This window comes from Sinocyclocheilus rhinocerous, unplaced genomic scaffold, assembly GCF_001515625.1.
Source record: "Sinocyclocheilus rhinocerous isolate Xijiao unplaced genomic scaffold, SAMN03320098_v1.1 scaffold1697, whole genome shotgun sequence".
Classification (NCBI taxonomy): domain Eukaryota; kingdom Metazoa; phylum Chordata; class Actinopteri; order Cypriniformes; family Cyprinidae; genus Sinocyclocheilus; species Sinocyclocheilus rhinocerous.
In genome coordinates, this window is record NW_015629509.1 from 464,008 (window position 1) to 480,454 (window position 16,447).

General features: G+C 35.9%; 1 protein-coding gene across 1 annotated transcript in view; it reads left to right on the plus strand.

Moving 5' to 3' along the window:
• The first annotated feature begins 4,135 nt into the window (after positions 1-4,135).
• LOC107739013 (dihydropyrimidine dehydrogenase [NADP(+)]-like) overlaps positions 4,136-16,447 on the plus strand; it is a 202,235-nt gene continuing 189,923 nt past the window's right edge. The window contains 1 exon segment of the mRNA XM_016550973.1: positions 4,136-4,546. Coding sequence (XP_016406459.1) covers positions 4,508-4,546 — 39 coding nt within the window. The 5' untranslated portion in view covers positions 4,136-4,507.

Genomic DNA, 16,447 nt, shown 5'->3' on the forward strand with positions numbered 1-16,447 from the left:
GAATAAACATGATATATGTAAGAAAAACAAGAATGTTTTAGTCAAATCTAATGCTCGAGAACTGTTTGTGAGGAATACTGTACATGAAAAATATTTAACACCCACATAAACCCTAACAGAAGTTGAATTTATGTAAGTCTTTTACAACTATTATGAACTACTTTCTTTTCCAAGGTTGCATTCCTCCTGTCCTTTGAAATAACACAAAACTAGAGGAAGCGGAAAGAACGCACACACACACACACACACACACAAACCTTTTGTGCATCTCAGAGACTACTTGTGTTGTTTCGCTGCACTCAGGATGGATAAAGAACATGGAGGGGGACGCTGTCCTGGTGGGACAGGAAGTAGAGACGCAGAGGGGAGCAACTTCACCTGCTGATCACCTTCAGTCTGACCAGTGGAACTGGCCTCTGATTGGACATGTCTGATAGCCCATCCGATTGATGGAATGGGAGAGAGAGAAAGGAAGAGGAACCTGATGACAGTTCCCTGCAGAGATGAAACTCCTCAGAAGCGCTCAGAGAGAAGATGACACTTCATACCACATCATTTGATAGGATTCAGAGAGGGTTATGGATCCTGTCACACAGCCAAATGAAGTCGAGGGGGAAACCGAGTCCCTGGGCTCTTCTCTGCTCCAACACCAGCCTGTAAATATCATGCATTATTGATGGGATAAAATTTTCAGTCTTGTTAGTTTTAAAGCTGACAATATGCTGGGCAAATTAAAGATGTGATGTTTGATGCCATGTATAGAGAAAGCATCTTCTAGATCAAAATGTATGCCATAATGAATATACAAAAATCACAAATGAGATCTCGTTAATATCTCAGTTGTTTCTACTAGAAATCAATACAATTAAAAAGAGAGCAAATGGAGATTTCATTTTTTTCTCATTTTGTCTCACGTCTCCTCTTGAACTTCAACTCTGCAATTATACAAAAATCTGGAATCTACACTGCAGAATATTTTAATAATCTGAAGGACATTTTTTCCATTATAAAGAACCTTTTGTACAATTGAAAGATTCCATGGATGTTAAAGGATCTTCAAGGAACCATCAATGGCAATAAATAACCTTTATTTTCAAGAGTGTAAAGTGAGATTTAAAAAGTGTTCTCTTTTCCAAGTAATAAAGTTAAATTACATTTTAAAAAATGTCAGTGAATGGCAATATGCCTGAGAAATTTGAAAGCGAGAACAAGCACATTAAATCAAAGATGATTCTTGACGTGTGAAACAGTCATTGGGGAATTGGATTTGACATGGTCATACATGAAGCAAATCCTATTTGAAGCTAATCGTTTTAAACACACTTCCATGCCAAAAACCTGACAATACAGTCTCCCACACACTGTTCAGAATAATGTTGTTGAGACAATAAAGGATCATGCATTACTCAGCTGATTGCGAATGCTTTTTCATTTACCGAATAAATGACGGCATTTATCCAGCACCACAGCGATTCCCTGTCTGTCTGTATGTGGACAGAGACATATCTATATGCACACTCACAGTAAATGTTGCTGAGGCCCATTATGAACCATCTAGATTATCATAACATTATATTACCAAGCAGTCTTTCACCTCATGACCAGAAATGGCCCGAGCAGTGAATAAACATTAGTGTAATACTGAGATCTGCTCTCTAGTGCCGATGCCTGTGAGGAAAGAGCGGCCTCTATCTCCAGAATGACAGGCATTAGGGTTTTAGACAAGTTTATTCAGCAAAAATAACCCATATTTGATTTTTCAGCTAAAAAAAGTGAGTATGTGAGTATGATTATTCATTAATTTGATATTTAGCTATACCGCCCACTAATAGCTTTAGGTCAAAAACTGTGAGTGACAAGACTCAAAAAACAAATGACCATTGCTGTGGTCAATTACATTTTACACAGAAATGGATTTCATTGGCTGTAAAAGTTAAATAAAATTGGTGGGAGTGTAATTAGATTGGCTTGCTAGCTATAGCAAGATTTTTTAAAAAGAAAATATGTACTTTGAAGGGCTTAATGCAATTAAAAAGAGTAATGTTTTTTGCCTTCGAAATGTAATAAAGGCTGAGTATTATTAGAAATCAGGGCAGATTCACTGAAAAAAAAAAAAACCAAATATTTTTTTTAAGGTAAATGGTTGCAAACAATTCATTTTAGCTACAATTAAATAAAAAATGTTGAAAGTTAGTCAACTAAATTTGTTTATTTAAATATAGCTAACATAAATTGATTGCAACCACTTACCTTATTTTTTTTTTAGTAAATTCAATGATTTAATTTTTTTCAGTGTAGGATTTTTTATTTTAATTTTTTTTTAGCTCAGAAGGATTCTTCTAGGTTTAAATGGATATTTCACCCAAAAATAGAATTTCTTTTATCATTTACTCACCCTTACATCTATACAAACTGGTATGAGTGTCTTTCTTTTGTTGAGCACAAAAGAAGACGTTGACGGTAGCCATTGACTTCCATAGTATGGAAAAAAAAAATACAATGGAAGTCAATGGCTACCGTCAACTGTTTGGTTACCAACAATCTTCTAAATATCTTCTTTTGTGTTCAACAGAAGAAAGAAACTCATACATGTTTGGAACAGTGGATGATGGCAGAATTTTAATTTTTTGGGTGACCTATCCCTTAAAGCACCATTCCTCAAGTAGCATACTATACACTTTTATGTACTGGTGGGCAGCTGTTTATGGTTGAGGCAACAAGTCCTGACCTGATTTATAACCAAGGCAAGAAACACACACAAAAATAAATAATGACAACAAACATGGCAGTCCTGTTTAAAATGCCAACTCACTCTGGACTTGCAGTTAACTGTCTCACTGCTGCAGTATCGACCGCAATAACTGCGCTGCTTTTCAGAGCCACAGTCAAAAATTCTAATTATTTGCCAATAAACACACGTATTGTCAAAATAAAAGCCTGGAGAACAAAAGATGACAGAAATGATCAATATAAACAATCTTTGTAAAGACATTCATTTTTTAGCATCACCTTAAAGCAGCCTAGAGACTTATAGGTTAGTCCTTAGTGTTACTGTTTTAGTAAATATACACAGCCTTTAAAAGATCACTGTAATGAGCCATAGATCAAGATGATCAAATGCTTTGAAGAGCATACATATAAAAAATGACACAATATTCAATGAGTCCTCTCTCTGCAAACATTGAGTCACTGTACAAATGGGGCTTAACATCCTCTGCTGCTTGCATTACAAAGAACTGGATCACCACTGAAACACTATCGGACTTGAAGACGCTTCTGTCACAAGGTGATCAATACAAGATGTGTGTGTGTGTGTGTGTTGTACTAGATCTAACAAACCCTGCTGTTAGGGATCATCTGCATTTTACAGGCTTGTCTGAGGGATGAAGGGAAAATAAATTTGTGTCAGTACAATAAACACATGTATTTTTATACACATGCATAATTACTGTCATCATGGGAACTTGAATGCAGATGCTTGTAATTTTCTCAACTTATGATAACATTAAAGGTAGTTTTATGGGAAACAGTTTTGCAGGGGTTTCATTCTGGAAATAATTGTATATGTTTATGTGATGACAATGTTTTTTCATTACATAATGCATACTTTTTTTACATACTATATTTTTATAAATACAAAGTATTCAGCATTTCCCTACTATAAATATAGCCCATATCATGGAAAACATTAACAAGTTTAGCTTGTGATTTTTGTAAGTGTGTATGTTGAATATATCTATAAAGGAATACAGTTGTAATTAGCAGAAATTGACTGATCTGAACCTACAACCACTAAGTTACCAGCCCGGATCATTAAACACGGGGCTACACAGTTCTATTTTTCTATTTTTCTATTTAACTTTATATTTAAAGGGGTCATATGATGCGATTTCATTTTTTCCTTTCTCTTTGGTGTGTTACAAGCTGTTAGGTAATTCAGCACATACCTAACACCCTAGAAACCCCATAGCAACAGGCCAACAAGCTTTCAAAACAACTTGCAACTAAATATCAACGCCTTGGCAGCCAGCCTCAACACCTTATCAAGGACCAATGTAAAAATAATAGTAGGCTAGTAGTGGTAATACAGTAATATGCCAATAACATTTTCAAGACAGGGATATGTTACCATTGTGTTTACATTTAACCCCGTCCTGACTTGACCAAGTAAACACGGAGTCCTCACGCGCTGTGCGGTGTGCAGAAAGTTAGCGTCTAACAAACTTTATCTGCCGTCTGAAAGACCCTCCACAGGTGCCCACCAGCCCCTCAAAGAGCTCTCTAGACATCTATGCGGTTGCTTTAACTGTCAATTCGATGTCGCAGTGGATGATTTTCAGCCATTCTGACTATATACGCGAAAGGACCCTGTAGTTTCTCAAGAAAGACGACGAGTAAACTCTGGAAGTAAACCTGTACGGCTCGAAAGCGGGACTATCGTCGGAATACAAACACTTGTATTGCTCTGGCTTCATTTAATCTTCATTCGTTTTGATTTGGAGGAAATATGGCACGAATGCTGAGCAAGGAGCTGCCGGATATCGAGGTATAAACACTGTGTATCATGACATAAATGAACCCGTATTGTTATATTGCCAGTCTGATGTGCGATAAGATGAATCTGTGATACTAAACATTAATGCAGTACTTGTGAAAGAAGACTTATTTCTTAGCGTTAAATCGGCGCATTTTCATGAGAAAATCCTCAACTTTTTATCCAACTTTATTAATGTCCATAAGTTCCCTTTAAAAGTAACCGCAGTCCTGTGTTTACATTGTTGTTTTTCTGGAAGTGTGAAAGTTCAGGCAGTATTTGGATGTTTCAGGTCAAAAGTTTATTCTTGAGTTACTAATTTTAACAAACTGATACTATCTATTCTGATACCAGTCTTTCATGACAATACATTTTGTACAGTTTTAATCCACAACTGACTCTTTTGCAGTGGTCAGTTAACCCTTTATGCAATATTCCTGCTGTGTACAGTATGTGTTTGTGTGTGGCTGTGTTGAAGTACCAGAGTAGTGCATAATGCAGTATACACTATATTCTGCATACTTTTTTTTTGTTTTTTATGTGGGCCAGTGCATATTATTTAGTAGGAGTTTTTAGTCCATTGTTTTAGTGGTTTGTCAATTTACAGTAACTGTTGTGATGTTGTTGTTTTTTTAATGGTTGATAAAATGTATCATGTTGGATTGTGGCAACAAGCTACATTTCCTATTCCCTAATGATTCCAGTGAAATTTCACAATACCAAAGCAAAAACTAGTATGCTATTGGACACACTCATAAAAATAATTAATGTTTATAAAAGAAATTACAGTATCAGACAATGGCCAGTGTAGCCTTCAAGTATTTCTCAATGAAGTAAACTTTGCTGAATGTTTTTCATGTAAATATTGACGTAAACCTTCAGGAACAAAGAATTGACATAAGAACAGTGAGTCTTTACTCTCTTTTTTTATTGCTAATATATTTGTTTGTTTAATATTAATCAGGTATATTAGGCCACATTTGAACTTGAAGTCTACCCAAAAGTTAAAATTTTCTGAAAATGTACTCTCCAGGTCATCCCAAAACAGAACAGAACAGATTTGGAGAAATGTAGCAATACAACTCTCTCACCAGTGGATCCTCTGCTGTGAATGGGTGCCGTCAGAATGAGAGTTCAGACAGCTGACAAAAACGTCACAATAATCCACAAGTAATCCACATGAATCCAGTTGATCAATTAATATCTTGTGAAGTGAAAAGCTTTTTTTTCTATAAACAAATTCATCATTAAGACATTTTTAACTTTAAAACCGCTGCATTCAGCTAAATAGTCAGATGTTGGAGTCCTCGATACACCATTTTGCATAATATTACAAGTGAAAACAGTTCTAAACAAATCTATGGATTGGATTTTGATGTGAGAAGACAACAGGGGATAAACTTGTTTGCTTAAAGGCAGAGTAAGTGATTTCTGGTAGCCAATGTTGATATTTGAAATCACCAAAACAAACACGCCCCTACCCCAAAAGGGTCTTGCCCCTATTTTGATAGCTCCGCCCCACATATACGTACGCAACCCAGGCAACGATTAGTTCTGTGAAACAAAGCAAAACCAATGTTACACCGTGTCTACGGACGTGAGCGGCGCGGCGCAACAAATCCCGACAGAAAACTGCTGCCGGGTTCTATTTATGACGTGCTGACACAAATTTCAAATGGTTTTCAACGGTCGTTTGATCGCGTCCAGTGTAGGCAGACTTTAGCTGTTGTAGACACGGTGTTACTCACCTATTGAGAAGAAACAAAGCAACCTCGGCGTCCGATCGCAGGCCTCCGCTCCTTGAGTTCTCTCCAGCGCTGGAAAGCTGATCCGATATTTACACGGGTCCTACTTCTTGCCTTATCGTTCCGCAGACATTTTCCTCTATTGTTTTTTATCCGCCATCTCTATCTTTCTGTCGCTCGGCTCGGCTAATGTCCGTCCCATGCACTGAACGCGCTCTCCTCCACATCACGAGTAGACACGCCCCTTATTGCTGATTGGCTACAAGTTTGTTTTGCGATTCGGCCCGAATCAGTTTTCTAAAGCGTTTTTGAAAAATCACATACCCTGCCTTTAATAAGGAAGTCTTATTATGGAATATGGACTGGTATTTTGTCCAGAAGTGATATTTTAAAGTTAAAATGCCATAATGATGAATTTGTTTCTCACAAACACGCAGCTTTTCACTGCACAATACATTAAATGATGGACTAGAGTCGTCTGGATTATTTGTGGATTATTGTGATGTTTTTATCAGCCGTTTCAACTCTCATTCTGACGGCACCCATTCACTGCAGAGGAGTGACATTCTGTGCATACAGAAGGTTTACTTACTGTGCACAGTATACATACTGCAAAAATAATGAGAGTAGTATGCTAGTGTGCTGTTTTGAACATATCCTCTGTGGGTGTGAGGATACTGGTTGTTAAGATCAGGAAAGTGTTCCTGGAATGCTGCCATAACAAATTCTGTTCCACTAGTTAAATACAAATGATGTGTGTTGCAGAAAAGTGTTGAAGCACAATGGAATTGTTGGCAATCATTTCAGTGGTATACACAGGATTTCTTTTAAACCATTTTGAAGTGTTTTAATGATATATGCATGCCTTAAACAGCTTCTGCATTTATTTGGCATTCAGCTCTCATTCTTGTAAAGAGTATTGCGATCCAAACAAGCAGTGAACACACTGGAAATAATGGCATGTCCAGATAATCCTATTTCCCAGTTATTATACGGTTAGTTAGGTCTGAGTTGCAGACTGCAATGCTGTAATGCTTCTCACAACCATGTGGTTAATAAACTGTACTGCTAACCATGTGAGAATCACATGTCAGTTTATTCCATTAACTAAACAGGAGTATAAGGAAGTGCAGCTATCTCTGTATTTCACTGTTACCTATTTTGGCTCTGTGGCCTATACTAACAGTTCAGTCAGCTTTCTACTGACGTTTAGTCAATGTGACTGGCCGATTTTAACTTTATCCTTTGTCTTCCCTTCATTGAGTTGCAATAACGTGTCTGACAATGAATTGTGACAGAGCTAAAATAGCGAATTTGATTTTATAGAAAAGTCCCAAAAGCTTCACAAAAAGATATATTCAGAGTGCCAAGTGATAAAATTGATCAGCAGCCAAACATTGGTTATTACATTTAGATTTAAGATTTGAGGCGAAGGTTGTGCTTGAACATGACTTGATTAAACATTTTGGAAACTTTTACAGCATATATCAGAAATGATAACACACAAGTGCTTAAACTGAAAGGTTATAAACTCTTTAAAGCATTCTCTAATTGTCTAATTTGTTTTGTACATCCATTTTATTCAACGTGGTGATCACCAGAGATGTAGATTTAGTGCTTTCATGGATAATTTGTGATGTTTTCATTTACATTTCCTTGAATACACAGCATTTCTAAAGAAATTTTGATTGACTGTTAACATAAATTCAATATTTTAAGCCACAGCTTTAAAGACTAAAGGAAATTCAGGGCAATTAGCCCTTAATGACATTGTAGCATTGAATCATGCATTTTCTGTAAAGCTACTTTGAAAAAAATGTCTTGTGAAATACGTTATAAAAATCATTGTGAACTGAATTGAATTTCTTAATGCATTTATTTTATTTAAAAACAGAATTTTAATATCATTTGACATTTCCATTAAACAAAGAGACGAACATTTGTTTTGTAGGTGCTTTTTTCCAGATTCAACAATGCAGCAGTAATATGTTTTAAAATTCTTTGTACTACTTTCACTAAAGCTGTGTAACTGGGAGTAAACAAGTTAAGTTTATGTTTATTTTCTGTTCCAGCGCTCTAGGTTGTTCAACATGTGCATGTGTTTAGGCAAACCAATCAGATATCTGGCAGCATGTTGTTCTCGCTCCACAGGTAAAAGCCCCCTTTGGTGTTAACGCCAGAGATTTCAGAATATGCTTGCTGTGTTTAAGGATGCGTCTGGTTTAGCATCCTAGTGCTGGGGATCCTGAACTTTTAAATTTTTTTTAGAACTAAACTAAAAAATTTTTTAGATGTAAAATATTTTAACAAAGTTAAAAAATATATATATAATTATAAAAATATACATTTTAGTATGTAGGGCTGCATGACTGCTAATAGAAATGGTTACATTTAAGGGTGTTCACATCTGGGTTTACTCTTTACGAGAATCAGCCAACTAACACTGCAAGTTATAATACACATATTTATGTCTTAAATTCTTCACTTTCAACACATCAAATCCTCAAGCTTTTGTTTAGGTGGGTGGAATATTAGTGAAATGCTGTCCACCAGATCTCTACCCTAATGCATACTCACATCTTCTTCATAACTGCATGCTGTTGTCTTTTATTGTATCTGTCTTTGTATAGGATTTCACAGTATAGTGTAGTAGATGGCATTGCAGACATTTATAACTCTATACTTGTTAAGACAATTTTAAAAAAGCATAGGCGTCATTTACTTTTGCCATGGCCGATTTGCTCGCCACCATTTTCTGAAATAGCCTCTGGCAAGGATGTATCTAATACATATCTCCAGTTGTTGAGTAGGAGTTTTCTTTTCATTGATGTGTTATATTACAGCAATGAGTGATGATCTTAAATTTTGTTTTATGTTTTACTGTGTTGTTGTAGCAGAAAGTGACAGAAGTAGATTTAAAATGTGTATAGTAAAACCATTTTTTAGAATGAGGGGAGGTGGCTGATTTTAGAGAATTTAAAGGCATACTTCACCAAAAATGAAAATTCTGTCATCATTTACTCACCCTCAAGTTTTTCCAAACCTGTATGCATTTCCTTCTTCTGTTGAACACAAAATAAACATGGAAAATTCAATAGAAGTCAATGGCTATCAGCAACTGTTTGGGTACCAACTTTCTTCAATGTTCAACAGAAGAAAGAAACTCCTAGGTTTGGAACAACATGAGGGTGGTTGAGTGACATTTTTGGGAGAACTGTCCATTTACGGTCCATTTTAATAGCACCCAATTATGGTTACATCCTTATTTAACATCACCATTTAAAGGGTATTTGCTCACTGTACCTTGCGTCTGCAGTCTGGTTGATTGTAGACATAATGGTGTTGGTTAAGCTACGCAAGGTGGAAAATGTTTAGCACTTGCTCTCGTCATGAAACTCGTCGCATGTTAATACGAGGAAAGATGGCTGCGTCTCCATGCTGGGGAGACACTAATGCAACCTTTATGGAGAGCAGAGGAGAGTAAGTCAAGCCCTTCATTAGCATCTTTATTCAGGCCGTAATGACAACACTGACGTGACCTTCGGCTCTTCGCTGCACTTAAGACTGGGACTAAATGACTCCTGTCTGCCATTGAAAATGGCTTTCTAAATCTCATAATAATTGCCATCTCTGGAGCAATTAAATCCTCAATTTTTCTGCAGTTCTGTCAGATGTCTTATTTTAATATCCATCCGCACTTCTGAAAGCTCTAAATGTGGGACTCTTTTGTGCGCACATGTAGATTAATTAAAATCCTCCTGGACTGCTATTAGAGTTCATTAAAAAACCCACAGCAATACAGAATTTAAACAAAGAGGTATGACTCCGCTGGCAGACCTCTGCGCCTTTCCTGGCCCGTGCTCTCATCAGACGTCTGGAACACTGACAGGGGATTGCTCCAAAATAAAATGCAAATGAAATTTTATGGAAATAGTTGGCCACTCGAAAAGCTTGCATGTTATTACAAATCACTGAGGCTGCAAGCGCTCTGCTTTTTAACCCTTAAGTCTGTAGCTGCAAAACATCTCGCATCTCCCTCACTCTGTTTACCCCCTGCACGATGTAGATGGAAATTTTAGCATCAGGAATGGATGTTGGATGTTTTGAGTACAATTTGCGCCGGTTTACCACGCAGACGCTTCAGCTGCTTCCCTGCTGTTCGAGGTGAGGTCGCCTACAGGCAGACATTAGTCCTAAAATCGTGTTTCCTGATTATTTTATCGCCTAGTACGTGTGCAACTGGTATTTGCACCATTTATCAAAGCGTATGACAAACTGAAATCCTGTTACAAGTCCGTGGCATTAACAAATAAATATTTGCTGCAAAGGTTGCCAAAAAGCTGCTGTATTCAACCGGAGACAGTCTAAGAGGCAGAGACACCCATTCATAGAGAAATACAGAACAGAAGTCCAGCCTTCCAGTTAAAAGAGCCAATCATCTTTTTGGATAGCATTTGCTTGCTGTAGAATGTTTATGTGCATTACCAGCATTAACCTGAAAAATACCTTTAAATTTTTATTTTTTTATTTTAGCATCTTTTGGAGATGATATTGGTAAAAAAAGCATTTTTTTTGCTCTCATTATTAGCCGATTTTATTCTAAATTTGAAATATAAGTGTCAATGTGTATAAGAGTGCCCAAATCTTTAAAAAAATCTACTGTAGTTCAAATGTGTGAAGTTCTTAGAAATGTACTTTTTGTATTCATGTTAGATTCATGTGGTTTTGATTTACATAAAGTATTAATTTATGAGTCGTCACATGGTGTAACCATTAATTAACGCATTTTAATTACACATTGACTGTAAAGAAAAATTAATGAAATTAATTACCAAGTATTTAATGTATTTGAAAGGTAATTTCCAAGTATTTCATATATTTTAAAGGTATGAAGTAATTTATATAAATATAAAAAATAAGTTAATAATTCTTTAATAATTCATAAATAATTTTAGGGAGCCAAACCACATGACATTTTACAACCTGAACTAAACAATAAATAAACAAAATTTAAATCTTTTAATTCATTTATATATTTGTTATTTCTAATTTAAATATATTTTTAATACTTTTTAATTATAAATATTTTATTTAAATTATAGAATGTTTATATATATATATATATATATATAAATTATATTGTATATTATTAAAAGTATAGAATGTTTATATATGTAAATGGCATAAAAGTCAAAACCAATGAATCTAACATAAATACAAAGATTATATTTCTAAGAAATTGACACATTTAAATACTATTTTTCTTGTCTTTTAAACGTTTTGGACAGTCTTATAAACCACTGACCTGTATTTCAAATTTGGAATAAAATCGGCTATATTGTGTGTTGTTGAATAAACCAGTGTTTCCCAACCTTTTTTTAGTCGCGGCACCCTTTGGAAATTTTAATGGCGCGGCACCCCGGTTGGGAAACACTGGAATAAACCAATAGATATGGGTCAATGATAAGACGCTTATGTTACAGAAACCTAATTTGACAGCATTTTGGAGATTTCCAGCTGTGTTTGTATGCCACCGAGCAAACTGACTTGCCTCAAAGCGACTTTGATTGCACCCTGCTGTGTGTCGTATTTTGATTGCCGTCTCTGTTTCAGATGCAGGCAGGCCTGCGCGTGGCATCTTGTTTGGTGCAGTGGTGGATCAGTAATTGCACCTCTGCCAGGGTTGGGTCAGACTGATCTTGTAATCAATCAGTACAGCAGAGATGGTATGAAGGGGTTTGTCACAGAGCCACCGTCCCTTGAATGCAAGCAGAGAACCTTCTGCAAAGCCAGCACATACCTGGCCGCACGATTCATCCCACCTCCCCCTCTTCCTTCGATCCCCCAGGGGGGGCCGTACGTATTCACCTGATCACATGTGACCCCTCTGTCTGCTGCAATCTCTGTCTGCAAACTCAATCCCCCTCAGTGGAGTTCATCGCCCAGGCTCCCTCAGGCCAGTCGGCTCGTTTACACACCCAAGAAGCATGTGGCATATTGAACCTTTTTTTTCCTTTTCTCAATCCCCCCCTCTCTCTCTCTCTCTTCTCCACTGAGAGCAGATAAAGCCTCGGTCATGAAGCCCTGATTCTTTACAGTTCATTTCCCTTCTGTTTCTCTGCTAATTGTTTTTCGAGCTTCAACATGGCCAGGGACCATTTCAAATGCTGCGTAATGAGGCTTTGGCGCATATTGGCCATTACCGAATTAAACCGCCTCGCAGGAGGAGTGGCCAGACGTGCCAATACTGCGCCGTGAGTGGCTGGGAATGTTGATTGACAGGTTGAGGGGAGGGTTTTAGGCTGGTCTAGCAGGCACAGAGAGAGGGATAGTAAACGATTCATACGCTGCTGACTGGCACCTTAAGACGCCCTCTGCAGGACGGATAAGAGACAAACGAAAAACACAGATTGCCTTAAAGGAATAGTTCACCTAAAAAGAAAAGTTCTGTCATCATTTACTCACTCTGTATGACTTTTTTCTTTTGTGGGATGCAATTTAGAGCATGATGTTGAAGCCGCACTTTTCCATACAATTGAAGCGGATGGTGACCCTAACTGTCAGGCAAGAGTTTTAGTGAATAGCGACTTAAATTTTAGTTTGTTCTTGACAAAAAGATATCAAATGATTTCAGAAGACTATGAATATGATATGGTGCTTTTTTTCCCTTTTTTGAGATTGACAGCTCCTGGTCACAATCCATTTTCATTGTATACTGACAAAAATGGATTTAAAATATTTTCACTAAGAAATTGCTAGTTAATTTAACAAACAATTACAAAGATATAGTAAGTAACACATTGAAGTAAAGGTGGCATTTTGAAGTAGAAAATCTGATATAGTATTGTCTTGTAAAACATACAATAAGAATTACTTACAACTTTGAAAAATAACTTTTTTAGTGTACATAAAAAAATTCACTCAAGAATTGCTAGTACATTTCTTAAATAATTACAAAGAATCGGCAAGTAAATTTTGAAGTAGAAAGACTGAAATTATATTTTTGTTTTAATTACAACTTTGAAAAATAATTTTTTGCTGACTGTGGAAGAAAGCAGCTCAGACATTATGCTAAATATCTGCTTTTGTATTGCACAGAAGAAACAAAATCATCCAGATCTGAAAAGCCATAAGGGTGTGTACATTAGGGCTGCACGATTTAATCGAATGCGATTGTCATGCGCATTTTGATAGTAATGCCGGTTCTGTAATCAGGTACATGATTAAATATGTTAACTTTAGAGTAAACTAACCACTTAATTGCCTTGTAGGTGAGGTATAGCGAGGAAAGAGAACATTTGATTATGTTTGTATCATCCATTTGGTCAAATTTTACTAAACGTATTTTGTTCAGTCTCATATTTCCCTTGCTGTCCACCCACATTTCCCAGCAAGCAAAGTTTACAGCCTTCAGTGCCTCGGCAATAGGGAAGGATTGAGTGATCTGAATGTATTTTTTGTTTTATTCTCAGTGGAGAAAGTCAGACAAGCCTTTGCTTTCACTGTCTGACTCCAAAATCATTTCTCTGTACTCTGAAGTTGCTGACTTATAATCCATATGACCATTTTTTTTATGAATTGAAATGTCTTGTTTTGAAAGATTCAAGGTTAGGAAAGTTCCTCTGGTGTAGACATGCATAACGTGAAGGCGTGACCATTTAAAAAATGAGCTAAATGACTCACAAGCTTCTTTTTTTTAACTAATAGTTTTATTTACGGAAGTAATATCTTGCATGAAGGATGACAGCTGTTTATGAGTTTCAGTGATTATATCAATATTGTGCTCAGTAAATCAATCTGAATGTAATGACAGTAAATGAATTAGATTATATATGTGTTTAAAAAGTCATTTTTGGGAAACAGTGTCATTGGTGCCAAAATATCTGAATATTAGATTTTTTTTTGTTTGTTTTTTTTGAAAACCACATTTCTTCCAGTTTTTATCACTCCATTTGAAAACATTAATGCTAAACTTTTAAAGAAATCATATTTTTAAAATCACATCAATTTTAGCAAATAGTGCCATTTTTAATCACTATTTTAATCACTTAATCATTTAAAAACATTAATTTTGAAGAAATATTTTCTCTGTCGAAACATGTTTTGCATCTTACTACATTTATTTATTTATTTTTTAATTTTATTACATTTTTAGGGGTTGATTGATCAGTGCAAAACTATCTAGGTAGAATTCTTTTGATAAATTTGATTTAAAAATGTGAGAAAAAAATATAAATTTGATTTAACAAACAAATTGGCCAGTTTTCCTATGAAAACTATTTGATTTTAATTTGATTGATTGATTTATTTTTGCATTATGTAGTAAACAAAGTTGAATCAAATAATGTGACAGTGCAGTATCCTGTTAATTATATCAGTAGTACCTTAAGGAGACATAAATGGCTCCATCTCTCTCTGTCAGAGGTATTTGATTATTTTAAAGTTTTCAAGTGGACTAAATATTTGGTGCCGTTGAAGTATACGTCAGCCCAGATGAAAATTTGATGCGTTATGCGTATCTGTGTCTCATATACTGTTCTGAAGCTTATAGGAGAGCAAATTATATTCAAAGCCTGTGTTTGATACTGCTGATCTTTATTTCGCTAACGGTAGATCAATATGTGGAAATTCCCCTATTGATCTGAGCCATAGACAGAACAGGGTAGGGGCTTGCCAGCTGATGTTTAGTTATTCTCCACTTTTGTAGCTTTAAATTATTTCCTGTTCAAGGGGATTAAGGTGTTATAGAATTAAATTTTAACTGCATGTTCACACCGTGTACGCTAAGAACAGAAGTGCCTCATGCATACTAAGGTATTGGAGGTTCTCTGGTGTGCAGCAAGAGGATGGTGAATTTAATTTATTGCACAATATGGTGCTGTTATTGATTAGACAGCAAAAGGGCAGTACCAGCTGCTCTGCTAATAGCCATATAAATGTTTCAAGCATGTGTCACCACCTTAAAACCAGCCCTGGGAGAAAAAAAAATTGCAGGGTGCTGGTCTTAGGACATGTACCCAGATCAAATTGTAGATGGGTCTGTTACTATTCTATCAGTGTGTTTAAGGAATAATTCACACAAAAATGAAAATGATATAATCTGTAATTTACCTTCATGTCATTTTAAACCTGTAGACTTGCTTTCTTCCATGGAACACAAAATGAGAAGTTTAGTAGAATGTTTATGCTGCTTCTGTGCATATAATGAAAGTGAATAAACTCCATAAACATAGTTCATATGACTTATGCACTATATTCCAAGTCATATGATGTTTTTTTTTTTAAACTGAAAAAAGTGTCATGGTTTCCATAAAAATATGAAGCAGCACAACTATTTTCAACATTGATAATAATAAAAACAAATATTCTTGATCACCAAATCAGCATATTAGAATTATTTCTAAAGGATCATGTGACACTGAAGACTGGAGTAGTAAATGCTGAAAATTCAGCTTTGCATCACAAGAATAAATTAAATTTTTAAATATATTAAAATTGAAAACAGTTATTTTCAATTGTAATAATATTGCTTTTACTGCTTTTTGATCAAATAAATGCAGGCTTGGTGATTACAATAGACTTCTTTCAACATTAATGTTCAAAATTGGGGTCAGTAAGGTTTTTTTTTTGTGAATTGTATGTTAACCAGGTAGGGCTGGGCGATATGACGATATATATCGGATGCATGAAATTAAAAGTCTATCGTTTAATATTATGCTATATCGTTTATTTCGTGGTGCCACTAAATACATTGTTTACGGCAATACTTTTTCATCATTTGAATGACAACAGTCTTACATGCATTACATGGGGATGCAGGCAAAAACGTGAATAACAGCATGCGCGCTCACGTCACGTTGCTGAGCGCGTGGTCACGAAAACTTCATGTTTGCACATGTTTTTAAGCACTGCAGTTTAAAACAACTGATTTTAGGCCGTTGAAACACAGACAACAGAGCTATAAACGCGCGCCGTCTCTGTTTCTGTGTGAGAGGAGTGCGTAAGCCGCGCATCAGCTGCTAATAGAGCTCGTGAGCATTTTTGCCGCTTTATTGGCTTTGAACGATTGCATAAACACTTATATGTGTCCAAATGCCCGGCTTTGCAAGTATCCTCATAAACACAGTCATTTAGGTCTTAAAGGCAGGGTATGTGATTTTTCAAAAAC